General features: G+C 44.5%; 1 protein-coding gene across 1 annotated transcript; it reads left to right on the forward strand.

Moving 5' to 3' along the window:
- The first annotated feature begins 225 nt into the window (after positions 1–225).
- On the forward strand, positions 226–27,504 carry sim1a (SIM bHLH transcription factor 1a). Its single transcript, XM_086310287.1, has 12 exons — positions 226–1,094; positions 1,207–1,602; positions 5,155–5,237; positions 6,268–6,357; positions 6,438–6,546; positions 6,628–6,713; positions 7,295–7,494; positions 9,017–9,123; positions 9,484–9,631; positions 13,096–13,249; positions 21,665–22,052; positions 25,322–27,504. The coding sequence occupies exons 2-12, from the start codon at positions 1,428–1,430 to the stop codon at positions 26,026–26,028; spliced, it is 2,247 nt and encodes a 748-aa protein (XP_086166413.1). The 5' UTR covers positions 226–1,094; positions 1,207–1,427; the 3' UTR covers positions 26,029–27,504.

Raw genomic sequence — 27,504 nt, forward strand, 5'->3', positions numbered from 1 at the left:
ACACACACACACACACACACACACACACACACACACACACAGAGTGATGTGTGGCTCGTCAGCGGGGTTTAAGCCTCCTGTCGTGTGCTGAGATATTCTGGTGACAGTTTACAGGAAAATGTGAAGACTTGCTTCTTTTCTGCTCGTGGCGTGATCGTGTCCCGTTCGTGGGACAGCAGACAGCTGCAGAATGAAACTATAAGGTTTTCAAGACGAAGCCGAAGTTACAACAATGTGCAAGAAGTTACAGCAAAACCCACGTGCGTGATGCTCCAATAGCACATTTCTTTTGTCCACTCACGGTGAGACAAACACACGGCCTGGATATTTGCTTTGAAACTGTTTGTTCATTATTCCCACAGAGGACGTGACCGTATCACTGACACACAATGGCTCGTGTCTCTGCTGAGGTGAAACGACTTCTACAATTTCCACGTTTAGAAATCCTCGTATTCAAAGTATTTCTGTGCTGAGAAAACAAAACAAAGAAGCATCACTGTCCCCGAGCTGGCTTTGAAATCCCTCAAATCGCCAAGTAGACCACAGAGGGGTGTAGATGTGGCCTGTGGCGATAACAAACAAAATAAATAAATACAAAATAAATAAATACATACATACAAATGAATGAATGAGCAGATAAATGAATAAAATATGAATATAAAAAGATGAAAACCCAAAAGACAAGATGCAATAAAGGAGAAGCTCTCACTGTCGCTGTTAGAAAACTTTTTAAGCAACATTTTCTTCTGTTTTTTTTTTTTGTAGATAATAAATATTTTAATAAAGTGTATGTATATATATGTGTGTATATATACACGGTTGACATGACGGTTTTAATGCTGTTTCTGAGGAATCGTTGGAGCCTCCTCAGGACAGAGGTGAATGTGTTCAGTAGCCAATCTCCTTCCTCCTGGAGGCCTCGGTACATAGACTAACCAATAGGTATGCGAGCAGTCGTCCAATAGCAGCAGGCCTTCGTGCCCGCGGCACAGAGCAGGCTGTGGATGCGCCACCAGAAAATCACACGGGATGGAGGATGCGCGCGTGCGGAGCTTCTTGGAGACCGTGTGAAAACCAACAGGTTAGAAAGTGAGGTGAGCAGGAACAGCTGTCAGTGTTCTAGCCACTCGTGGAGCTGTTACACGCAGACTGATCGCGCCTGTGAATAAAATAAATTGTTTTTCATTATTATTTTGACCCTTGCAGGGCCTTCTGTGTGCGGCGGTCCGAGGTCTCAGTGTGATGCGTCTGAGCTTCCAGCTTTGAGCCTCACGCGGCCAGGAGTAACCGGGACCCGTCCACGTCAGCCCCGAAGCACCTGGAGGTATGGGCGGGAGTGCACGCGCCAGCTGCAGCTGTGACGTTTAGGCCGCGCGGAGGGAGACGTCTGCTTTGCTATGAGCGTGGATCGGCGCTGACGCAGAAACATGAAGGAGAAGTCGAAAAACGCGGCCCGGACGCGCCGGGAGAAGGAAAACAGTGAGTTTTATGAACTGGCCAAACTGCTGCCGCTGCCCTCCGCCATCACCTCCCAGCTGGACAAAGCCTCGATCATCCGGCTCACAACGAGCTACCTGAAGATGAGAGTGGTCTTCCCCGAAGGTGGGTGCGCTGCCCTTAAATACTGATGAAGAGAATCATACTAATAATAATCACAGCACGATCAATACAACTTGTGTTTAAAACAGTTGCGTGGATTTGTTAACGACACGAGCGTCTCTTTATTCTGTTTGGTCCGTGAACGTTTAACAATAACAAGAAGCACACTTTCTCCGTGCGTGTGTGTTTTTATTTAATATTTACATTTCTAATATTTTTAAATTAAACTTTACTTTTTAAATCTGTTCAGAAAGCAAACGTTACATTCCACAGCACAGTGGAGCTTTTTCCTGTGAGTAAATATCCTGCTTTATCTAACAGCTCTGCACAGATCGCTGTGGTGAAATAAACACGGCCTCCAGGCTTTTACTCGCGTGTTTCTATATATATTCTTGGCGCTTTGATTTTTCAGGAATTCTGATGCTGCTGACTTTTTAATATTCTGATCAAGAAAAATAGAATTTAGTGGAAACGAAATCGAGATTGTGGGGTCTCCGTGGGGTCCCTGTCGGGCCTGGCAGACATCAGTGGCCGGTGTGGATGGAGCTGATTGGAACATGACCACCGTCGGTTTGTTACAAACTGGGAGGCACTGGTTTCACATAATGCAAAATAACGTCCAACTGGACTTTGCTTCAAACTGCTTCCACGATCACGCATTCGCTGGAAATGGATCTTTATTGAATATAAATATGAGCAGAATCACTGTGGAAAGCGGGACGGTCGTGGGATGTATTCAAAGCAAAAACACAGACAGTGATGTAGTTCAGGACTGTCGGTAACCGTGACTCTATGAAGGTCCAGATTCAAGGGAAAATATCTAATCGATGCAAAAGCTCAGCTGGACGGAAGAACGTCATAAAACACATCCGTCACTTCCGTTTGATGACAGTGACGAACACGCTGGTCCTGCTCCTCAGTCTGCTTCAGGTCTGATGGTTATGAAGACACCAGCAGATGAGCTCCATCAGTGAGTCCGTGGGACTCTGTCACCTGGAAGAACACGAATGAATGAATCAACATAGAGGCATCACGCAGAACTACCGTGGACCCCGTGGACCAGACCGTGGCATAAAAAGGTCGCCACAGTATAGCAGAGCCAGAGTTGTCCTCCTTCCAGAGTCTCAGTTTTTCTAAGGCCACACGCACCGCACATGAATAACCGTGTGGCACAGTCACCCCCATCCTGCACGCGTGGAGGATGTCTGCGTGTCTCCATATTGAGGAAATGAACTCGTGTTTTTACTGTTTCCATTTAATTAGCTCGTGTATGAGCTTCAAAAACGCGTCAAATAAAGAAAAGCATGACGGGAAAAATGTTCCTGCTTTTTTCTAACCGCCTCGTCAGCGCGTGGCTCAGTGTCCAAATATTATTCATTAGATTTTTAAAACATTCCTGCTGAAGATTTTCATTATTCCAGTTTGTGTACTCGGCACTAATTGGCTGATTTCACATTAAAGCTTCATGCAGTGCAACCAAACTGTGCTCATAAAGTTTGTCTCTGTTTAACTGTTCAACATGAAATTATTATTTTACGTTCTTAATGTCACCAGTGTGAGACGCTCATATTTTTAAATGTATTATAATAATATATTTTTAATGTAATTATGTCTTTACTCGATTTTTATTTAAATATTATATATATTTAACATATATAATATATTTATGTTAAATAAATATATATATAATTATTTAAATATTATATATATAATTATTTAACATAAATATATATAATATATTTAACATAAATATATTATATAAATATATATATATATATTTATATAATATATTTATGTTAAATATATATAATATATTTAACATAAGGCAGCACGGTGGCACGATGGTTAGCACTGTTGCCGCACAGCAAGAAGGTCCTGAGTTCAATTCCACCATCAGGCCGGGGTCTTTCTGTGTGGAGTTTGCATGTTCTCCCCGTGTTTGCGTGGGTTCCCCCCGGGTACTCCGGCTTCCTCCCACCGTCCAAAGACATGCAGCTTGTGGGGATAGGTTAATTGGATAATCCAAATTGCCACTAGGTGTGAATGTGAGAGTGTGAATGGTTGTCTGTTCCTGTGTGTTAGCCCTGCGACAGACTGGCGACCTGTCCAGGGTGTACCCCGCCTCTCGCCCTATGACAGCTGGGATAGGCTCCAGCGCCCCCCGCGACCCTGAAAAGGATAAGCGGAAGCGAATGGATGGATATTTAACATAAATATATTATATAAATATATATTTATAATACATTTATATAATATAATATATTTAACATAAATATATATATAATATATTATAAATATATTATATATATATTTATGTTAAATATATTATAAATATATATATAATATATTTAACATAAATATATTATATATATTTAACATAAATATATATAATATATTTATGTTAAATATATATAATATATTTATATAATATAATATATTTAATATAATATATTTATGTTAAATATAGATCGTGTATAAAACAAGCAGCTGTTCGTGTATTTATATATAGACGGTAAATATTTGTATTGTTGCCGATAAATCTGTTTGTTTGTTTTTTAAGGTGAAATGTAAAAAGCTAGCGCGTGAGAGGGACAATTATAATAATACAAAATATCCTGATCTCTGGGTCACGGTTCGTGGGTTGATCCGCAGAGCGCACTCCACGCTGACAGGCCTGTTGTGGAGTCTGCGCCTCGGTGATGGTGGCGTTACAGTGGCGTCCCCACGATATCAGGAAGCTGTCCGTGGAAATATTTTACAATAACCCCGGGTCAGTTTCTTGTGTCCGTTTCTTCCGAACAATCAGAATTCATATTTCTGTTTCTGTGGCCGTGACGTGACGACCATCCGGGCCTGCAGCGGCGTCCCTCCGCGTGATTGTTTTTGCTGAACGCCGTAAATCATCTCAGTGTTTTTATTGAGTTTCCGTGGAAGTTGATATTTCGGTCTGTGCACTGGGTTTATTTGATTGTGTGTAGTCACGCAAACGTGAAGCGGCTCCGGTCGCTGCACGCCGTCTGTTTGCTCTGCAGAGCGGGCTTTGCGTGTAAACGCGCCCCGCTGCCGCAGCTGGGCGCGTCGGGGCCTGCGAGGCTCGCCGGGCCCTGCGCGCTTCTGTCTGCGCGCTTCTGTCCGCGTTTGAGGGGCTCGTGGAAGTATTTTCCCGATTCTTCACTTATTTTTGGCTTCGCTGTATTTTTAGCGCTGCGGGCAACAAACTCCAGACTTCACACTGAGTTTAAACTGGGCAGATTTAAGGAACATTTGGAGTCCCGTTTAATTCCAGAGATGCCTTCGCTTTCCGCAGAATTAGCAGTTCACTTATGGAAGTAAAGACTCCTGTTTGTCCGGATATATCTTGTATTGTCAGACCCTGCTCGCTGTTGATCGGAGCTACAGGACGATCATGGAAAAGCCGTTTATAGGGCGCAGATTTGGTTGTTGTCAGTGTTCCCAAACCACTCGTACTAAGACTGTGATGAGTTGTGTTATTTATCTGGAACAAAGAACAAACTACGCGGTTTTTTACACTTACCTGTTTTGGTTGATCCGCAGGCCTGGGGGAGTCCTGGGGGCACGTTAGCCGCAGCAGCTCTCTGGATGGGCTCAGCCAGGAACTAGGCTCCCATCTCTTACAGGTACTCACTGCTATCAGTACTGGTGCTTAAAAGGCAACTGCATGTGCACTTTATTATCATCATTGTTCAGCCTGGCAATGCAGCTTTGTTGGAGGTTTGGTAGCTGCTGCCACATGCCTCCTGCTGCCTTCATTCTTGTGCTTTCAGTGTGAAATGAGCTGAACACATTCGTGGTCACGCACAGAGCCTGCAGCCTCTCGCATCAGCCGCAGCACAATGGAGCCGGGCTGTGTGCCGGCTGCAGGCTGAACGAAGCAGAGGTTAGCTAGCCTCGATCAGTCATCATGACAACGGAGGAAACACTTGAACAGTGCTGGGCCTACACATGAGAACCAGCACAGCAGCAATAGTAGTTATTCCTGACACGCGTGCAGTGTTTCCTCTTTGTTCCATACGTTTTTAGGTGAACAGCTGAGCAGCATCTAATGCAGAAAATACTGGAAAATCTAACAGTAACATAAGGAAACAGGGAAGGGTTTTCCAAAGGCAGCTTCCATCATGACCACACAGCAGAATCAATAGTTTTAAAAACATTTGAACACAGAGTCAACAGGTACATCGATTCTCATTACGCTGCATGAGTTTGAGCTGGAGGGACTTCATGATGCTGAGGTTTTAATAACCACGTGTAGGTTTCCAGGCACGCTAGTCTCCAGTTTAATCCCGGGAACATGTCACGTTAGGTTCAGGCAAACCAAACGAGCTAACGAGCCTGCTAACACAGACCGGAGCAAAAACATATGCAGAATTTCTTTTTCCAGAGTGCAAGGAGGCCATGTTCTCCTCGTGCATGAAGCCGTCTTTGTCTCTAACAAGTCAAATCTGCACAGCACAGACAGCAAAGGCACGGAGCTGAATGCAGCCACAGCCAAGTTCCATCAAAGAAGGGAAACAGTCTGACTCCACCGTCGTAATTGGCCCTAAATGTGCAGATACACAGAAACAGATGATAACACAGATGCAACTAAAAAGAGAAGCAGCTTTGTACCTGTGCAATAACGCCTTTTCTACCCTGTACCGTTTCTTCCAGACGTTAGATGGCTTCATTTTTGTGGTTGCTCCTGATGGGAAAATCATGTACATATCAGAAACAGCGTCAGTGCACTTGGGCCTGTCACAGGTTGGTCTGACACACCCGATGTGGTCGCTTCCTCCGGGCCTGATATGTCATAGCTGTGAGCTGAATGTTCATTTCAACAGGTAGAGTTGACAGGAAACAGCATCTACGAGTACATCCACCCAGCAGACCACGATGAAATGATAGCTGTCCTCACAGCGCACCAGCCTTACCACTCCCACTTTGTCCAAGGTAATCAGCCATCTACACGTGTGCTTCTGTGTACGGCATCACTATGCAGCACAGCTCATGTGAGTTTTTATGTCTCTGCAGAATATGAGATGGAGCGCTCCTTCTTTCTCAGAATGAAGTGCGTCCTTGCTAAAAGAAATGCTGGTCTTACCTGTGGAGGCTACAAGGTAACAGAGTGGTCTGAACACACGCTGCCCTCATCAGCCACACAAAATCAAACTTTCAGAGATGAGAGGAAATGATGTGCACTCACACTCGAGGTCAAACAGACGTGCAGTTTTTAGGAGCACACAAGTGTTCAGTGAAGGACAATGACATGCATATATGTACGTATAGCTCTGGAAGATAAACCACCACGTATCCCAGGACGGTCCAACCCTGCAGTAACCGCCGCGCTGAAGCGGCTGACTTACTCAGAGCTACAGCTCAAACTGTGTGCAGTCGTCTCCATGTGCACCGGGGTTGTCAGGATTTCCTTTTTTATGTATAAATATGGGTCGAGAGTTGCAGCGTAACACGTCTGCTGGCCAGCAAGTCGTACTGACTGCAGCGTGCTGCTGTGACAGCAACAGCATCCACGTCATGTTGACCTCTGTCCAGTGTTCTCGTCTCACAGGAAAGTCTAACAGACTGAAACACGGGTTCAAAGTGAAAGAGCACAACCCTGACATCAGGTCTGGGCCTCAGCTCATCAAACGTACCCTCCTGCGTGACTGATGTTGTTACCTGCTGTGTCCGCTTGGCCCAGGTGATCCACTGCAGCGGCTACCTGAAGATTCGACAGTACAGCCTCGACATGTCTCCGTTTGACGGCTGCTATCAGAACATCGGGCTGGTGGCTGTCGGCCATTCGCTGCCGCCCAGCGCCATCACAGAGATCAAACTGCACAGCAACATGTTCATGTTCAGAGCCAGTCTGGACATGAAGCTCATCTTCCTCGACTCACGGTATGTCCGCTCACCGTCTGCAGCTGCTGCTCACAGGACAGAGGCGTGTGCGTAGATTGGCCCTTTCCTGATCTCTTAGCTTTTACAGAATTGTTTTCAAGCACGAATGACCCGCCTGAGATGTTAAAGCGAGGCCAGAGCGTACGTTTGGTTTCTTTTGAGTGACGTGGCCGTGAGTGATCGTTGTGTGCCTGAGCTTGACTGACAGCAGGATGTTCTTACATAGAGCACAATTTATGGTTCCATCAATTAGGACAAAGAGCACCATGTGTAACTGTGGGTATGATGTTCTTTTCCTGACATGCTGTGTTGTACCACATGTATGGGGACTCAGACCTTTTGTATTGTTTTCCCCAAAGTCTTTGGGACCATCAGAATGTCTTTGTGGAGTGTTTGTGTTGTTGGTCAGCACAGAGTTTGCCGTACAGCTCTCCCACGGATGCCAATAACTGAGGGAAGTGAGGCCTGCTCTTCTTTAGATGTTGCTCTGGGTTCGTTGTGACCTCCTGGAGTCACGGATGTTTGGTTGGCCAGACACTTCTGGGAAGTTCCACAGTTGTTCCCAGTTTTCTCCACATGTGGATACGACTCTCAGCGTCTTTCATTGGAGCTACAAAGCTGGCTTTGTGGCGCCTTTCAGACTCAAAGATGTCACTGGCTTTGTTTCCTTAGACCTCAGCTTTCTGTGTTGTCACACATGTGTGGGAGTAATCCAGCTCCGCAAAATGATCTAAACTTTCCAATAAATGGCGTTGATCACAGTTAATGAATGATTTAACGAGGAGGGCAATTACTTTTTCCACACAGGACCAGGTAGGGTTGGATAACCGTTTTCCTTTAACAAATGAAATCTTCATGTTAAACTGTAGGATCTCAGATATGCGAAACAGAAACCAGGAAGGGGAAATACTCAATCACAGCATTGGTTTTTGGTATTTGCTTGATACACGTTTTGTGTGAGGGCCTGTAGAAATACAGGAAGTACGATCAAAGAAAACACCAGCATATAATAAAAATGCTGCAAAAGCACATAAAACACAAGAGAAACAAGTTACTGGAGCCAGTCTGTGCAGAAGTGACGGATAGTAAACATTTATTTACAGGAGTCACGTGATGTGTTTCTTCATCACAACACAAACGTTCCTCTTCTTGCAGCGTCTCAGTGCCATCTGCAGTTGTTCACTTGTCCTTTATTCAACTTCCATTGTCACTTTTTTTACTTCCTGTATGTTTGTTTTTTCTATTTGCTGCTGTTTCCTTTGGTTGCAGTGCATCTGACCTCGTAGGGCCACCGTATGGAAGCCTGATTTATACTTGATAGTGTGTGTGTGTGTGTGTGTCAGCAGTACTTGTGTTAGTAATGCTGTGGGGACATCAATCTGTTTACATAGTGAACATTCTTACGTTTCATAGTAAAGTTTGAAGTTTGGGGTAAAAAAAGGAAACAAAAGTTGTTGTATTTAGAGTAAGTCTCTGCAAATGATGAGATGTAACTGTGTGTGTGTGTCTGTGTGTGTTCCAGGGTTGCAGAGCTGACGGGCTATGAGCCTCAGGATCTAATCGAGAAAACTCTGTATCATCACGTCCACAGCTGTGACTGCTTCCACCTGCGCTGTGCTCATCATTTGTGTGAGTTAGGTTTGTTTTACCATCTTACACACACACACACACACACACACACACACACACACACACACACACACACACACACACACACACACACACAGCATATTATACTGTAACAGTGTTACAGTATAACAGTGTTACAGTATAATGAACAGATATTCCATAAATACATTTGTTGTTCATTTAGACTAATGAGAGCACCAAACAATACAAAACTAAATAAACACATTTTGTAGTTCCAGCATGATCTTGGTGTGATTCCACCCTGTGCTGTAATTTGTTGCTACGATGTGAATATGTTCGTATCCTTTGCTGTAATTTGTTGGGATGTTTCTCTGACCTGTTGTTTTCTCGGTGTTTCAGTGCTGGTCAAAGGTCAGGTCACTACAAAGTACTACCGTTTCTTGGCCAAGCATGGCGGCTGGGTGTGGGTTCAGAGTTATGCAACCATTGTCCACAACAGCCGCTCATCCAGACCTCACTGCATTGTCAGCGTCAACTATGTTCTCACGTGAGTCTCTGTTGCAGCTCCTACACACTCAGTTTCCTCTGTGAGACACGGGTCAAAGGTCAGACTGACACTCAGAAGATTTGTTGGAGACAAACGAGATTTTGAACAATTAAGGCTATATCTGATGTTGCCATTCACTTCCCAAAGATCACATGAAAAATCACTCAGTATCATCCGGTGATGAAGCTGGCATGCAGCATGAGGAATAGATCTAAGGGAAAGCTCTTTGTCTGATACAGATGGCAGGATATTTATCGCTCAGCTGGTTACAGTCTGCATTTTGATCTATGCAGAAGACAAAGCTAACGGGGTTAGCAGCACGTATTTAATGACTATGATGCTCATGAATTAGTAGAAGAAGAAGAATCACTTTCGTGGTCGTAAGACTGACAGCAAGAACACAGTGTTACACCGTCAGTCAGTCGGGAGGACTGCAGCGTCACGCAGATGAACGCACATTTGTTCTGTCAGAAGCAAAGGCACTCATCTACACCGATGCAGACAAATAAAAACGGTCAGATGAGACTAATAAGAGATTAATAACAGGTATGATTGAGCAGAGGTCTGTGAACACAGTGAGTGAAGAAGAAACAGCAGTTTTCCTTCAGTGTCGCTGCTCTGACCGCTGGAAGACAATTGACTAATATATGATTATATTAATAATAATAATGATATATGTATGTATACATATAATGACTATAAAGTGACTGAGTGAGAACAGTCACAGGTGTCGCAGCAGGTGTATTTAATGTGTGTCCGTGGAGACGCTGACATGTTGACATGCAGAGTCTTAAATTGCTGCAATATCTGAATTGACTTTTAAAACAATCAGAGGAACTAATGAAAGTGACAGTGCAGTTAACTGCACGTTAACTGCACGGTAGCCCCATGAACAGATGCACTACATGGTTACAGTGCACAGTTTAGGAGGCTCCATGAACCCACTGTGAAATCTTAGTGCCTGAGAGAAGGACAGAGAACAGCTGATGTTCCTCTCATTCACCTCTTTACTTAGTGTTTAGCTGCTAACAGCACTCAGCACACATCAGGAAACACAAAGCAGATGAGCTGAGTATGTGTGAGCTCTCTCCTGCTCAGTCTCTGCTGAGGACGTCTGTGCTGGTGGCTCTCCTGAGAAACCAGTATAAACCTCTGTAATTCCACCCAGTCTGCTCTCACCAGTGTTAGGCTTCTTACTCAAAGAATATTACTCATTATTTTGAAGTAATCCATTACATTACTTAATTACTCCCTGTAAAAGGTCATTTGTTACACTAACATAGACTTAAATGTGATGATGTTTGACAGCTGCCAGTTAACAGCCTCAGGTTTCACACTGATGAACACACATACATCTTTATTCAGCACCAACTCAAAGCAACGCTGATAAAGACACAGTGAAGGCTGCTGAAATTCTAATGTAGAAACCAAGAACTGGAGGTTGCAGCGCTGCAGGTGCTCATGTCTCTGCTCTTTGCCTGTAAAGGACACAAGGCTACAGCACGTCTGCCTACGACCAGTCCTACCAGTCATATTTTGAACAGGACGGGGTTGATTTGGACACGTCTGGTGATTCTGTATATTGTGAACAAGAATAATCTCAGAGCCCATCTGAGCCACAGCGCTGCGATCAAGCCCAGGTCCAATCAGTGCTGTGTATGAATTACTGAGGCTGAAGTGCAGAACACATCAGTGTTTCCCATGCAGGTGGTCTCTGAGTGTCTCTGAGTGTCCAGGGCAGGTCTGCTGTCTGTGCTTTGATAACATAGTATTGGTCCTGAGATGCTGTGCAAACAGCAGCTACTCACTGGAGGTTAACTGGAACTCTGTTAAAGCCTTGTTTTCAGCATCAGGCCGTCTAACTAAAGTTTGTCCTTTTTCCTTTTATTACTATTGTTGTTCCTTTGAAACAAACGATCAGGATTTCTTTCAGAAACCAATAACTGGGTTTTTCCCTAGTTCTGATGACAGAGACATTCCTGTGTTATCAGTAGATATGCTGGTGATGTCAGAGTCTGAGTCCTTTGTTGGCTGTTACCTGCACAGTCAGTCTGGCGGTGTGTAAAGAAAGGAGCTGACCATGCTGGGACCATCAGGCCATAAAAACAGTCAAATGCTTGTTCTTTCAAACAGAATGAAGCCGATCAGTGCCGACATCAGCCGCTCTCTCTGTCAGTAACTAAACTTATTTATTATTTACTGCCCCGATGTGTGTATTTCACAGATGTACAAGAGCCTAAATGAATGAATAAGGCCCATAAAAAGCCTCCATTAAGCAGCATGACTTACTGCATTTACAAGCAAAGAACAGCTTGACACATGTTTGCTGCACGTCCTGCATCGCAGCCCTAACGGCTTCTGTTTACGGCCTTTTAATTGATATCTTGTAAAGATGATGAGCATTTACGGCCCCAGCTTGCTGTAAAGGGATCGAAGCCTCATAAGGCTCATTTCTTCTCCTCTTAATATATTTTCTTATGTAGTGATGATGGAGAAGAAGCCGCGTGGTCCTCTCGCTCGGTCTGAGTTTTCCACGACAAAAGGCAGAGATAAGGAGAGCGCAGGCTTTTGTGGAGTGTTGCTATCAGCAGCAGAGCTGGTTTGCCCCGTAGCTTTGGCCACACAGCCACTGATAGCAGAGGTGATGGGATACTTCACCTGCATGTGAACTCCCACTGTGTGTTTAGCTCTGATGACCTCTACACCTAATACCTCCACTTGACAGTAATTTAGCAATTCTTTAAATGTCTGCAGCAAACGCATGCGACCACATTTCACTCATGTGACTTCCACAGCAGCTCTGCTGGGTGTTTCAGTCTTTAAACCATTCTGTATAAAGAACCACAGGAACACGTTCACATGAAATGCACTACAGTGCACTACAGCTGGGAAAACATCAAATGTGGGATTTCTCTGGGATGCCCCGGCAGAGCCGCTGCTTATGCTCCTCTTATTTTAGGATTCTCCAAATGTAAGCGAGCCACAGCCTGTGTGTCTGAGCGGTGTTTACAGAGACTGAGACAGAAGAGAGATCACTGTTTGTCTCAAATAAACTGTGTAGAGGTTTTCTGTTGTCTCGAAATCCATTCATCATCCATGTTGAGAACACTTTAGCAAGAAATCAATTCCCATTTCCCCGCAGTGGGACGTCCAAGTTTGTCCTACGGGTCTGATTGAGCGAGATGTAACCTTTAATCTGTCGGTGTATTCAATTGGACGGCTCAGTGGATCCCTCTGGTAACACAAGCAGCTCCCGTCCTTTCAGCACCACCCACCCACCCACACACATCGCCCGGTCTCTCAGCACTCATCACACTCTAACTGCTAAACAGATGTTATTGACTTTTTGCACCCAGAGAAAATGCATCTCATCGTCTTCTTTAATAAATAGTCTTTACACGAGACTGGAAGCTCTCCACATCTATGCACTGTACCTCTGGGCTTTTCTGCTTGTGTGTCTTTAGGGAGACAGAATATAAAGGCCTCCAGCTTTCTCTGGACCAGGCCACATCCAAGGCCTCGTTTCCCTGCACGAGCAGCCTCACAGACAACTGCAGAACTGCCAAGAGCCGAGCATCACGGCCCAAGAGCAAAGCCAGGCTCTCGCCATATACACAGGTGAGTGCAGGTCTCTGAGACTGAGGTATGAACACGTTACTGCACTGCTGCCTGGTTGGGACGTGGGAGCAACGCTGCAGCTGTGCTCCTTGCTGAAGGAGACAGTGTGCACCAATAGCAGCAGGCATTGTTAGACCCGGACTGAGTTTTAGATTTAAATGAAAAAATGATTTATTATGTCTTTATTTTGTCAGACACTTTTTTTCCACCTCTTCTTTTTCTTCTTCTGGTGCTTGGATTATAAATTGTAGTGGCAGACATCAGAGAAAGCCTCACTGGACTGAACCATTACTCCAGTTCATCATTCACAGAGTTCATGATCGTGGTTTCAAGAACTGGTTTCTTATCTCAAACTAGTGACCAGGAAGGAACACATTCATCCCCGGATAGCTGAGACAGCTTCACTAACCAGTTTGGGTCTTCTTCCAGACCTTAGCAATAAACTTTCTGAAGAGTCTGTTTCCATATGGATAACCTGTGTAAATATACAGGTCTCCTTCTTAGATCTGTACTGAATTAGTCAGTCCACCGAGGGCTGTCAATCTAAGAGAAACTACCAAATATAGTCAGTCATGATCAGTATGGAGTCGGCTTTGGCTTTATCAAGTTTAATGACACAGTGAGCCAGGGGTGTCGAACTCCAGGCCTCGAGGGCCGGTGTCCTGCAGGTTTTAGATCTCCCCCTGGGTCAACACACCTGAATCACATGATTAGTTCATTACCAGGCATCTGGAGAACTTCAGGACATGTTGAGGAGGTCATTCAGCCATTTGAATCAGCTGTGTTGGATCAAGGACACATCTAAAACCTGCAGGACACCGGCCCTCGAGGCCTGGAGTTGGACACCTGTGCTGTAATCCTTCAGCAGCGCTTACTAATGTGAGTATATGAATATAGAGTATATAGTTGAGTTCATGCTGTGTGGATTAGAAAATAAATCCAAACGTGGGGACTCTGTTTTTGTGTTTCTGAGACCTCAGGCAGACGGCACATGATTTTCATTTCAGTATTAAAAATAAATCTTACATTTAAAAAGATGTAAGGTTACTTTCAAACCTGTAATATAGGGAACTAGCATTAAAAAATGTCTGTAGTTCCCAAACAGTTGATGCAGAACGTTTCAGATGAATGTCTGCACACACACGTCTGTGCTATTCAATTCAATTCAATTTTATTTACACAGCGCCAAATCACAACAACAGTCGTCTCAAGGCACTTTATATTGTACAGTAGATCCTACAATAATAGATACAGAGAAAAACCCAACAATCATATGACCCCCTATGAGCAAGCACTTTGGCGACAGTGGGAAGGAAAACTCCCTTTTAACAGGAAGAAACCTCTGGCAGAACCAGGCTCAGGGAGGGGCGGGGCCATCTGCTGTGATTGGTTGGGGTGAGAGAAGGAAGACAGGATAAAGACATGCTGTGGAAGAGAGACAGAGGTTAATAACAGATATGATTCAGTGCAGAGAGGTCTGTTAATACATAGTGAGTGAGAAAGGTGACTGGAAAGGAAAAACTCAATGCATCATGGGAATCCCCGGCAGCCTACGTCTATTGCAGCATAACTAAGGGAGGATTCAGGGTCACCTGGTCCAGCCCTAACTATATGCTTTAGCAAAAAGGAAAGTTTGAAGCCTAATCTTGAAAGTAGAGTAGGGCTGGGCCATATTATACCGTTCACGGTAATACCGGTATAATGTTAGGCAACGATAGGAAAATGAAATATCGCGATAGAATGGGAGTAAAACGCGCATGCGCAGTGCCTTTGTTTTCATACGCACATGGCCGATTGTTGAGTGAAACAGATGAACCAGAATTGGTTTGTAAAAATGGTGCAACTTCAGTGATGTGGAACTGGTTTGGTGTTTGTCCGTCAGATACACAACAAAGCACATTTTTTTGCAGAACATGCAAGCGGCCGTCGTTATTGTCGTATTTGTCGGACTAAGATGCTCTTAAATCTGGGAGTAATCTGGGTCCTAAACTCCGTATTCTTCAGGTCAAACAACACTGCAGCATCACTTAGAGTTAAAAACTGTCTAAATTCTTTCATCTTTAATAAAATGATCAGCATTGCTGCTTTACCAGGTGTAACTATAAAGTTTAACTTCCAGGCATCCATGAAAACAAAATTTATTACATTTAACGGAGTTAGAAGTTAGCAGGAAGTTAGCGGAAGTTAGCTCGCTAGTTTCGCTAGTTACCTAAACATGATATAGCATGTTCTGACTGAGAGATTTCTGAAAAAAATCAAACGTACAGCTCTGCTATCAGTTCCAACATAAATGAAGACAGGAAACTAAACAGCAGTGACGTTTGTAGGGTTACTGAAGTTGGGCTAGCTGGTATATAATGATGTGCTACGTGATCGCTAGCGACACAGCTATGTTAGCATAACATAAACAGTGAAGCTGGAGGACGAACACTAACACTTTTCCACTTATAAAAGTTAACGTGAAGGTTCTTCATGGTTAGAGACAAATGCAATCGCATGGCAGGATGCTGTAAATGGACCAAACTTCAGTCAGGAGAACAACTGAGATAATCCATCCACAATACGAGGTTAGTCATTACTATACTGCAACAACATGGGAATAGAGCAGCTGCCAGAGAATTCAACATTAATGAATCAATGGTACAGAAGTGGAGGAAGCAAGAAGAATGAGTTTAATAAAGTTTGATTTATCTGACTGCTTTGTTTCGCTTAATGTGCCTTATAATCCCGTGCACCTTATGGTCCGAAAAATGCGTACTGCACACTGCAGTTTGCAAAGCACCTCTTTTTAACTTCAGTGGATATTATACATGGTTATGCTCAGGATATGTCAGCCCATTTCTACTGGAAATGCCTTTTGGTTAAACTTTCAGCAAGGAATTTGCATTTGCACTGTTACATTTTTATAAAGCTTTAATGTACATAAAAACCAGCTTCTTGTTTAAGTGAAAATAAATGGAAGGTTGTCTTTTTGCGCTAGTAATGTTGTGGAGTTGTATTTTGTCTCGCATCAATTATATCGTCGGTTATATCGTTATCGCAAATTTTCAAATATATATCGTGATAAATATTTTTGGCCATATCGCCCTGCTCTAAAGTAGAGATAGTGTCTGTCTCCTGAATCCAAACTGGAAGCTGGTTCCACAGAAGAGGGGCCTGAAAACTGAAGGCTCTGCCTCCCATTCTACTTTTAAATACTCTAGGAACAACAAGTAGGCCTGCAGAGCGAGAGCGAAGTGCTCTAATAGGGTGATATGGTACTACAAGGTCATTAAGATAAGATGGGGCCTGATTATTTAAGCCAAAGAAGGGAAGCCAAAACAGGAGAAATCTGCTCTCTCTTTCTAGTCCCTGTCAGGACTCTTGCTGCAGTATTTTGGATTAGCTGAAGGCTTTTCAGTGAGTTTTTAGGACTTCCTGATAATAATGAATTACAGTCGTCCAGCCTGGAAGTAATAAATGCATGAACTAGTTTTTCAGCATCACTCTGAGACAGGATATTTCTAACTTTAGAGATGTTGCACAAATGGAAGAACGCAGTCTTACATATTTGTTTAATATGTGCATTGAAGGACATGTCCTGGTCAAAATGACTCCAAGGTTCCTCACAGCGTTACTGGAGGCCAAGGTAATGCCATCCAGAGTAAGAATCTGGTTAGATACCATATTTCTAAGCTTTTCAGGGCCGAGTACAATAACCTCAGTTTTATCTGAATTAAGAAGCAGAAAGTTAGCGGCTATCCAGGTCTTTATGTCTTTAAGACATTCCTGCAGTTTAACTAATTGGTGTGTGTTATCTGGCTTCATGGACAGATAGAGCTGGGTGTCATCTGCATAGCAGTGTAAATGTATGCTATGTCTTCTAATGATGCTGCCTAAGGGAAGCATGTATAATGTAAACAGAATTGGTCCTAGCACTGGACCCTGTGGAACTCCATAATTAACCTCAGTGTGTGAAGAGGACTCTCCATTTAAATGCACAAACTGGAGTCTATTAGATAGATATGATACAAACCACTGCAGCACAGTACCTGTAATACCTACAGCATGTTCTAATCGCTCTAATAGGATATTATGGTCGACAGTATCGAACGCTGCACTGAGGTCTAGCAGGACAAGCACAGAGATGAGTCCACTGTCAGAGGCCACAGAAGATCATTTGTAACCTTCACTAAAGCTGTTTCTGTGCTGTGATGAGCTCTGAAACCTGACTGAAACTCTTCAAATAAACCATTCCTCTGCAGATGATCTGTTAGCTGTTTGACAACTACTCTTTCAAGGATGTTTGATATGAAAGGAAGGTTGGAGATTGGCCTATAATTAGCTAAGACTGCTGGGTCTAGAGATGCTTTTTGAGTAAAGGTTTAACTACAGCCAGCTTGAAGGCCTGTGGTACATAGCCGATCATTAGAGATAGGTTGATCATATTTAAGATCGAAGAATTAATTAATGGCAGGACTTCTTTGAGCAGTTTTGTAGGAATGGGGTCTAAAAGACACGTTGATGGTTTGGAGGAAGTAATTATTGAAGTTAACTCAGAAAGATCAATTGGAGAAAAAGAGTCTAACTTAACATCAATGGTACTAAGAGTAGCTGTAGATAATATTACATCTGTGGGATGATTATTGGTAATTTTTTCTCTAATGATAAGAATTTTATTTGTGAAGAAGTTCATGAAGTCATTACTAGTTAACGTTAAAGGGATGGTTGGCTCAACAGAGCTCTGACTGTTTGTCAGCCTGGCTACAGTGCTGAAGAGAAACCTGGGGTTGTTCTTATTTTCTTCAATCAGTGATGAATAGTAAGATGTTCTGGCTTTGCGGAGGGCTTTCTTATAAAGCAGCAAACTATTTCTCCAGGCTAAATGATGATCCTCTAAATTTGTGACACGCCATTTCCTCTCCAGATTACGAGTCATCTGCTTTAGGCTACGTGTTTGAGAATTATACCACGGAGTCAGGTACTTCTGATTAGAGACCTTAGTTTTCACAGGAGCTACAGTATCCAGAGTCGTACGTAGTGAGGAGGTGAAATTATTAACAAGATGATCGACCTCTGTTGGAGCAGCGTTCAGATAGCTGCTCTGCTCTATGTTGGTACAGGGCATTGAAGATGATAACAGTGGGTGGATTATATTCTTAAACTGAGTTACAGCGCTTTCAGAAAGACATCTACTGTGATAAAGTCTACTCTCCACCGCTGTGTAATCAATTATTGTAAATGTAAATGTTATCAGGAAATGATCAGACAGGAGAGGGTTTTCAGGAAACACTGTTAAATGTTCAGTTTCTATGCCATATGTTAAAACAAGATCTAGAGTGTGATTAAAGTGGTGGGTGGGTTCTTTTACATTTTGAGAGAAACCAATTGAGTCTAATAACAGATTAAATGCCATGTTGAAGCTGTCATTTTTAGCATCTACATGGATGTTAAAGTCACCCACAATAATTATTTTATCTGAGCTCAGAACTAAATCAGATATAAAGTCTGAGAAATCAGACAGAAACTCTGTGTAAGGCCCAGGTGGACGATAGATGATAACAAGTAAGACTGGTTTCTGAGTTTCACAGCTGGGGTGGACGAGGCTAAGCATCAGGCTTTCAAATGAATTAAAAGTCTGTCTTGGTCTTTCATTAATTAATAGGCTGGTGTGAAAAATTGCTGCCACACCTCCCCCTTGGCCTGTGCTTCGAGGTTTCTGGTAGTTAGAATGACTCGGGGGTGTTGATTCATTTAAACTAACATAATCATCCTGCTGCAACCAGGTTTCTGTAAGGCAGAGTAAATCGATTTGTTGATCAATTATTAAGTCATGTACTAACAGAGACTTGGAGGAGAGAGACCTAATATTCAATAATCCATATTTCACTGTTCTACTCTTTGGTTCAGATGTGGATACTGTATTGTTCTTTCTTTGTAATTGTTTATGTTTAAGTTGTTTGTTGCTGGTTTTTAGTTTGTTTTTTGTCTGTTTGGGAGCTGACACAGTCTCTATGGAGATGGGTTTTTGGGGGGGGTAGCAGGAGGAGAGAAGCTGCAGAGAGGCATGTAAGACTGCAACTCTGCTTCCTGGTCCCAACTCTGGATACTCATATTTTGGGGGGTTTAATAAATTTGTCCATATTTCTAGAAATGAGAGCTGCTCCATCCAAAGTGGGATGGATGCCGTCTCTCCTAACAAGACCAGGTTTCTTTCAGAAGGTTTGCCAATTATCTATTCAATTACCGATTCAATATTGATTTTAGTGACCTCCGATTGGCGTAACCGGGTGTCATTACTGCCGACGTGAATTATGATTTTACTGAATTTACGTTTACCCTTAGCCAGCAGTTTTAAATTTCCCTCAATGTCGCCTGCTCTGGCCCCTGGAAGACAATTGACTATGGTTGCCGGTGTCTCTAGCTTCACATGTCTGAGAACAGAATCACCAATTACCAGAGTTTGACCCCCGGCGGGTGTGTCGCCGAGTGGGGAAAAACGGTTAGACATATGAACAGGTTGGTGGTGTACCTGGGGCTTCTGTTTAGGACTATGCTTCCTCCTCACCGTGACCCAGCCGCCCTCTTTCCCCAGCTGCTTGGGGTCTGCCGGGGAACAGCTAGCGGGACCTATGCTATCTTCGGCTGCACCAGCTACAGGGGCCTGGCTAGCTACGGGTGAATGAAGGGTGCGAAGCCGAGTCTCCAATTCAGTAATCCTGGCCTACATTTGTTGCAGGTATCATTACTGCTAAAGGAGGCCAGGGAGTAACTAAACATCTGTCACAATGAGCAGGAAAGTGCAGGAGGGACAGGTGAAGTAGCCATGGTGCTAGCGAGTCGGTTACGAGCTAAGCTAAGCTAGCGAAACACTACAGAGACAGTGAGTGAATACTTTGGCTATAAATTAGGTAGTGAGTACACAGAGAGTGTGCTTCGGATGAAGCATGTGAAGATTATACTGTGAAAAAAGAATGTATCTAACAGTTTTTAATTAAATTACTAAGCAGATAAGCTAGGGTGACCATATTTTGATTTCCAAAAAAGAGGACATTTGGCTCAGTCATGAAGAACTTACTTAAAGAAACATAAAATCGGCCCGGGCATTTTGACTAGAGACCGACCCACCAGGTATTATAGGAAAAGCCATAAACCCTTTGAATGAAACGCTGTTGTGACAGTGATGTACAGTCTTGTTGGTATATGTATGATTTCTATACATTTTACATCAGATAAAAACTTTGGCTGTAAGATTCAGATAATTATTTATTAAAAGTGAGACATTTTAAATGTGAATAAAAAAGAAAAGTATTTCTTTGTGCCCCCCTCTCCCTGGTAATGCCCTATCTGCCCCCTGACAAAACTTTGCTAGACCCGCCCCTGCACAGTTACCAGCTGTCAGCTACGTAGAAAAGGATCCTGGTGTTATTTGTCTCTCAGAAACTGTTCATAACTTCAACTCATTCATGTCACCTAAAACATCAGCTGATACTAGAAATTAATATTAACTAAATTCTAACAACAGCTGATCAAGCTTAAACTGCTGCTGTTGTTTAACGTGACATCTGCTGGTTTCCTCTTTCTGGCGCAAAGTCGGCGATAAACAAACAAGAGATCAGCTGATCATTGATCAGTTTCATGATTGAAGGAGCACCACCAAACAACTGAGTTATTTTTACACATCAGCCAGCATCTGGCCAATCCACCACCTTTCATTGTTTATACCGTTATAAAAAAAAAAAACATCGGCCCGTGGCCATGTCCAGCTATGGTCGGTAAGTTCGTCTGAAAGAAGGACGTGCGCTTTGGGATCTTTTAAACATCATTAGGCGCGTTGCTGTGCACTGTCCTTCCTGTCTGTGAGCGCAGAACAAGCGCTCACAAAGCAAGTTTGGGGATGACGTCACACACATGGGTCCTCTGTCGGAATATAGGAAAACCCGGACATTTTTATCAATCTCGAAATTCCTCCCGGACGCCCCAGACAGAACGTAAAAAGAGGACATGTCTGGGGAAAAGAGGACGGTTGGTCACCCTAAGATAAGCTACTCAGAAACACCACTGCGTTTGAGCAGGAACAGGAAGTGATACTCTAATGCAGAGAGAGCGAACACCAAGTGACAGTTTCAGTGCGTCTGTAACACTGTGGAGAACACAGGAACATGAATGAAGACTGCTTTTTTAAACTACTTGCTGTGAAAAAAGACTTTGTATATATATTTACATACAGAGCTGACGACTGTACCTCATCATAGTGTAATAACATGATGACAGCACATGCAGCGTATTCATACACAAATACGCTGCATGTTCATTTGAATGATGAAAACAGTGGATCAGTCTCCCTGTTCTGGATCAAAGTGCTGTAGCTGAACATCCAGAATCAGCAGTCACAGTCTTTGGATCATCCCTTTCTTCCTCCTCTCACCCTCACAGTATTCCAGCTTCCAGATAGAGCGTTCCGAATCCGGCCAGGACAGTCCGTGGGGCAGCAGTCCGCTCACAGACTCGGCCTCCCCTCGACTGCTGGAGCAGACTGAAGGCGTGGATGCCTCCTGTGTTTACAGGCAATTCTCTGATCCTCGTACACTTTGCTACAACATGTCTGAAGACCAGATCACCAGCCACATCCACGGTCAGGGTCAGAGCTGTGAGCGGGTTCGGTGCGAGGCAGGCCGATATTTTCTAGGAGCTCCTCCACCAGGCAGGGAGACGTGGTGGGACACCGCCCGCTCCATCATACCGCTGAGCAAGAGCTCGCTGGAGAGCTACGAAGACTACGACGGCAGCGTGCCACACATCACAGCTGTGCACACCCACCACGGTGAGGCCTTTTCTCTCATGGAGCTGTGGCTGTTTAAATCTGCACAGCTTTAGCACAATGAACTTTCTGTTTGGTTTTCTACATGTTGTGACCAGACGTCTCAGCTTTAGTCTCATCTCTCCAAAGCAGATACAGCCACACTGACGTGTATTTGTTAATAAGCCATACTGGTTCAGGCCTTTTCTAACTATGCTGTCCTGACATGCAAACTGAGGCTCAGATGGAGTTCAGGTGGACTTCTCGGTTTTTTTGTAATTTCTTGACACACACACACACACACACACACACACACACGCACACACACACACACACACGCACACACACACACGCACACACGCACACACACACACACACGCACACACACGCACACACACACGCACACACACACACACGCACACACACACACACACACGCACACACACACGCACACACACACACACACGCACACACACACGCACACACACACACACACGCACACACACACGCACACACACACACACACGCGCACACACACACGCGCACACACACACGCGCACACACACACGCACACACACACACGCACACACACACACGCACACACACGCACACACACACACACACACACACTTTCTGATGATCAGTTAATGAAGTGCATTTGCACCCCTTGGCTGCTGCTTTCCCTAACGAGGTACAGCACATGCAGTGTGGGACATCATGCCCTTTGGGTACTGGCTGAGGACACCTGTATTTACAGCTTTAACATGCGTGATAGCATATGTAAGGCTGCTCCACCTGCAGCTTCTCTGCTGCTTGGAAAAAAGAGAGAGAGATTGTGTCTTGTCTGCTTACCTGCTCACTCCAAAACTCCATCTCCAGGCCAGTGTCCAGTATGTCAGTGCCATCGTGGTGAGCAGCTAACTCAGGGTGTAGCTGGCCAGAGCCCTCACATGCTCCGCTCAGCAAACCCATAGAAGGATTCAGCGTGGTCAGCCCAGTTAGCTGTGGGGAGAATAATTTGATCAGTACACCTCAACACTGTCTTCACACATGTGACATGTTTTTGCAGAGTTAAGCTCCAGAGCTGGCGACAAAACGCACAAGCTTTGGACTCAGGCAGTGATCTCCTCATGTGGACAGTCCTGCACAAAACTGGGCTCACATTGTCCTTGTAGTGAAGAGAGAGTGCAGTTCTGAGGACAGAGGTAAACAGAGTATTTGTTCTTCATCTCGGTTTGGTTCTTGTACCAAACAGCAAAACAAAAACTGCACAGCAGATCCAGACAGGAGCTGTGTGGTCAGCTGAGCAGTGTTGGCTAACACCAGCTGGGGTCACGTGGGCAGCAACAGAGCTACAGGTGTAGCAGGGTATAGGTGTTCTTAGTGAGGGGAAGAGCATAGGGACTGAGTGATGATGGTGACGACAGAGCCTCACAGCCTATACAGTGGGGCAAAAAAGTATTTAGTCAGCCACCGATTGTGCAAGTTCCCCCACCTAAAATGATGACAGAGGTCAGTAATTTGCACCAGAGGTACACTTCAACTGTGAGAGACAGAATGTGAAAAAAAAATCCATGAATCCACATGGTAGGATTTGTAAAGAATTTATTGGTAAATCAGGGTGGAAAATAAGTATTTGGTCAATAACAAAAATACAACTCAATACTTTGTAACATAACCTTTGTTGGCAATAACAGAGGTCAAACGTTTACTATAGGTCTTTACCAGGTTTGCACACACAGTAGCTGGTATTTTGGCCCATTCCTCCATGCAGATCTTCTCGAGAGCAGTGATGTTTTGGGGCTGTCGCCGAGCAACACGGACTTTCAACTCCCGCCACAGATTTTCTATGGGGTTGAGGTCTGGAGACTGGCTAGGCCACTCCAGGACTTTCAAATGCTTCTTACGGAGCCACTCCTTTGTTGCCCGGGCGGTGTGTTTTGGATCATTGTCATGTTGGAAGACCCAGCCTCGTTTCATCTTCAAAGTTCTCACTGATGGAAGGAGGTTTTGGCTCAAAATCTCACGATACATGGCCCCATTCATTCTGTCCTTAACACGGATCAGTCGTCCTGTCCCCTTGGCAGAAAAACAGCCCCATAGCATGATGTTTCCACCCCCATGCTTCACAGTAGGTATGGTGTTCTTGGGATGCAACTCAGTATTCTTCTTCCTCCAAACACGACGAGTTGAGTTTATACCAAAAAGTTCTACTTTGGTTTCATCTGACCACATGACATTCTCCCAATCCTCTGCTGTATCATCCATGTGCTCTCTGGCAAACTTCAGACGGGCCTGGACGTGCACTGGCTTCAGCAGCGGAACACGTCTGGCACTGCGGGATTTGATTCCCTGCCGTTGTAGTGTGTTACTGATGGTGACCTTTGTTACTTTGGTCCCAGCTTTCTGCAGGTCATTCACCAGGTCCCCCCGTGTGGTTCTGGGATCTTTGCTCACCGTTCTCATGATCATTTTGACCCCACGGGATGAGATCTTGCGTGGAGCCCCAGATCGAGGGAGATTATCAGTGGTCTTGTATGTCTTCCATTTTCTGATGATTGCTCCCACAGTTGATTTTTTCACACCAAGCTGCTTGCCTATTGTAGATTCACTCTTCCCAGTCTGGTGCAGGTCTACAATACTTTTCCTGGTGTCCTTCGAAAGCTCTTTGGTCTTGGCCATGGCGGAGTTTGGAGTCTGACTGTTTGAGGCTGTGGACAGGTGTCTTTTATACAGATGATGAGTTCAAACAGGTGCCATTCATACAGGTAACGAGTGGGGGACAGAAAAGCTTCTTACAGAAGACGTTACAGGTCTGTGAGAGCCAGAGATTTTCCATGTTTGAGGTGACCAAATACTTATTTTCCACCCTAATTTACCAATAAATTCTTTACAAATCCTACCATGTGGATTCATGGATTTTTTTTTTCACATTCTGTCTCTCACAGTTGAAGTGTACCTCTGGTGCAAATTACTGACCTCTGTCATCATTTTAAGTGGGGGAACTTGCACAATCGGTGGCTGACTAAATACTTTTTTGCCCCACTGTATGATCACAGGTCATCTGCAGTAAAGCCATGAGTACACGTGTCTTCAGCCAGGATCCACGGGGCGTGATGCTCCTGTGTGTGCTGAGTGGATAGTCACATGACTGTCATGGGTCTGAATAGTTTTGGTGTTTGATGCAGGACTACAGCTGATGACTGGCAGAGATCTCAGTGGAAGAAAGGAGCAACCTTAAGCTTACAAATTCTTATTCATGCTTCCTCTGCTGTCACTGCTTCCCTTTGCAGGCAGGGGCTGGGATGAGGATAGCGTGGTCAGCTCACCAGACGGAGGCTCAGCCAGTGACTCAGGGGACCGCTACCGAGCCGACCGCTATCGCTGCAGTCCACAGGAGCCCAGCAAGATCGAGACGTTGATCCGAGCCACGCAGCAGATGATCAAGGAAGAAGAAAGTTGCCTGCAGTTACGCAAAGGCCCCGCACCCGAGGCCTCACTGGGGCCAGCAAACGGACTGCCCAAGGGCCCTGGGTCGTGCTTTACACCCGAGTACACTCAAGGGCCTCTGCCTTTACAGACCATGTTGTGTCGAGGTTTAAGTCAGGTGATCAGCCCCACGCCTAGCCCCGCCCCTCAGTCTAAGCTCAACAGTCCAGGTTCAGAGTGTCTCCATAAGCCCAAAGACTACCTCCAGACAGAACTGCCCCCCCTTTCTTTGCAGTTACATCCTTTTGGTCGTGCAGGGGCATGCTCAGGCTCCCCAACACCAGCTCCGGCCCTCTATCCCTCCCATACACACCCGCGGCCCTACCTGGACAAGCATCCAGCATATTCCCTGGCCGGCTACACTCTGGAGCACCTGTATGACCCAGAGAGCCTCCGGGGCTACTGCACCTCCACCAGCACCGGCTCCACCCCCTACGATCACTTCCGCATACCAGCAGAGCAGACCACTGGGCGTAAAGGCACATCTGTCATTATTACTAATGGAAGCTAACACTTTTCTGACACACAGTCTGTTTAGCTTCTCCACAGGAGAGACTCACCTGCATCTGTTTTTCACCGTACCAATGAATTCCCAGAGAAAGTTCATTTGGCTGCTTCTAAAATGTCCGATTTGAAACAGGAAGCTCTTTGTGCCCGTGGCTCTGCTGGGTCTGTCTGTTTGCTGAAGCTTGGACACTTTTCTCTGGTCCAATCAGAATTAGAAAGAACAGAGTTATGATTCAAACTGGGAGCAGTTGATGTGTTTTGTTAGGGTAGTGAGTTTGATTAAACCCACTCGAGTATCACACATATTTACACACGGCCTTATAATCGACTATGGATCGATTTGATGTCCTTTAAATGCAGCGCTTCACTCGGTTCACAAACAAACCGAGTGGGCCTGTGATCTGCGTCTGTTCCCATTTGAAGGCCTTTAAGTCAAAACTAGAACTCAATAGAAAACGGATGGATTCCCTTTTGGTTTAGCATCAGATCCTGTGTCAGTTTCACTCGTCCACATGGCGATGTGTTTCTATCAGAGACAGAACTGATGTTTTTTTTATACACACTGTTGGTGAAGACACATGGCAGGCTTAGGTTGGGTTGGACACGGAGCAAAGAAAGAAGAAACGAGCTTTATTGGTCACAATCACAAAGAGTACAACATGCAGTGAAACGTCCGAGCTGCAGCCGCGCTGTTCGGCATGGGGGGGGCCTAGCCAGGACCCTTACTGGATACTGGGAGGGAATCAAACTCGTGACGTCGGCTCCAAAGGTGTGTGGTCTTACCGCTACACTGTCCAGCTGCCATGATGGTTGGTCCTGAAATGAGAGCGATCACCTGAAACAAACTAATATGCAAAGCCATTCTCTGTTTTCTCTCCCTTTGTGTTCACGGTCACGTTGACTTTTGGCGTCTAGTGAGAGCGATACACACTGAATACACCTTTGGAGATATTTGATTGGCTGACACAGTATCATATTTGAATAGCATCACAGTAAAATGAGCGAAGGAGGTTTGGTGCTGCGGTTTAGCAAACTCTAAGTTTGGTCTGAGCGCGTGCACAGAACATATGAAGTTTCATTTCCATGACGTTAATCATGAGTGAGTGCAGGGCGATTGGTGCTCGTGACCATATGCAAAACGTTGGTGTGCCCGGTCAGTTAGCCAAATTGCATCATTCATCATCCCTGAAGCAACTGTTGTTGCAATTATACATATTTGCACAACAAGACTGGAGTTTGGTTATTGCTGATGAACCTATATTTATACCAGTTTGATTTTTTTGTTTAGTCACGGCCTGAAATGTGCTTAATTTCTTAAAGTTATTTATAGTGTACTGTAAATGTGCTCCAACAGAAAAGGCCATCACATTTAAGCACATGGGCAAAAACAGTATTTATTATATAAATGTTTGTTTATGAGTTTGAAATATAGCTGCAATCAGATCCAGTCTAACTGCTTGTATATTCAGTGTGTTTTTGA

Source organism: Aulonocara sp. 'chitande type north' Nkhata Bay, linkage group LG11 (assembly GCF_057382095.1).
Source record: "Aulonocara sp. 'chitande type north' Nkhata Bay isolate Kocher_YH1m ecotype deep benthic linkage group LG11, A_spYH_male_GT1.1, whole genome shotgun sequence".
Lineage (NCBI taxonomy): Eukaryota > Metazoa > Chordata > Actinopteri > Cichliformes > Cichlidae > Aulonocara > Aulonocara sp. 'chitande type north' Nkhata Bay.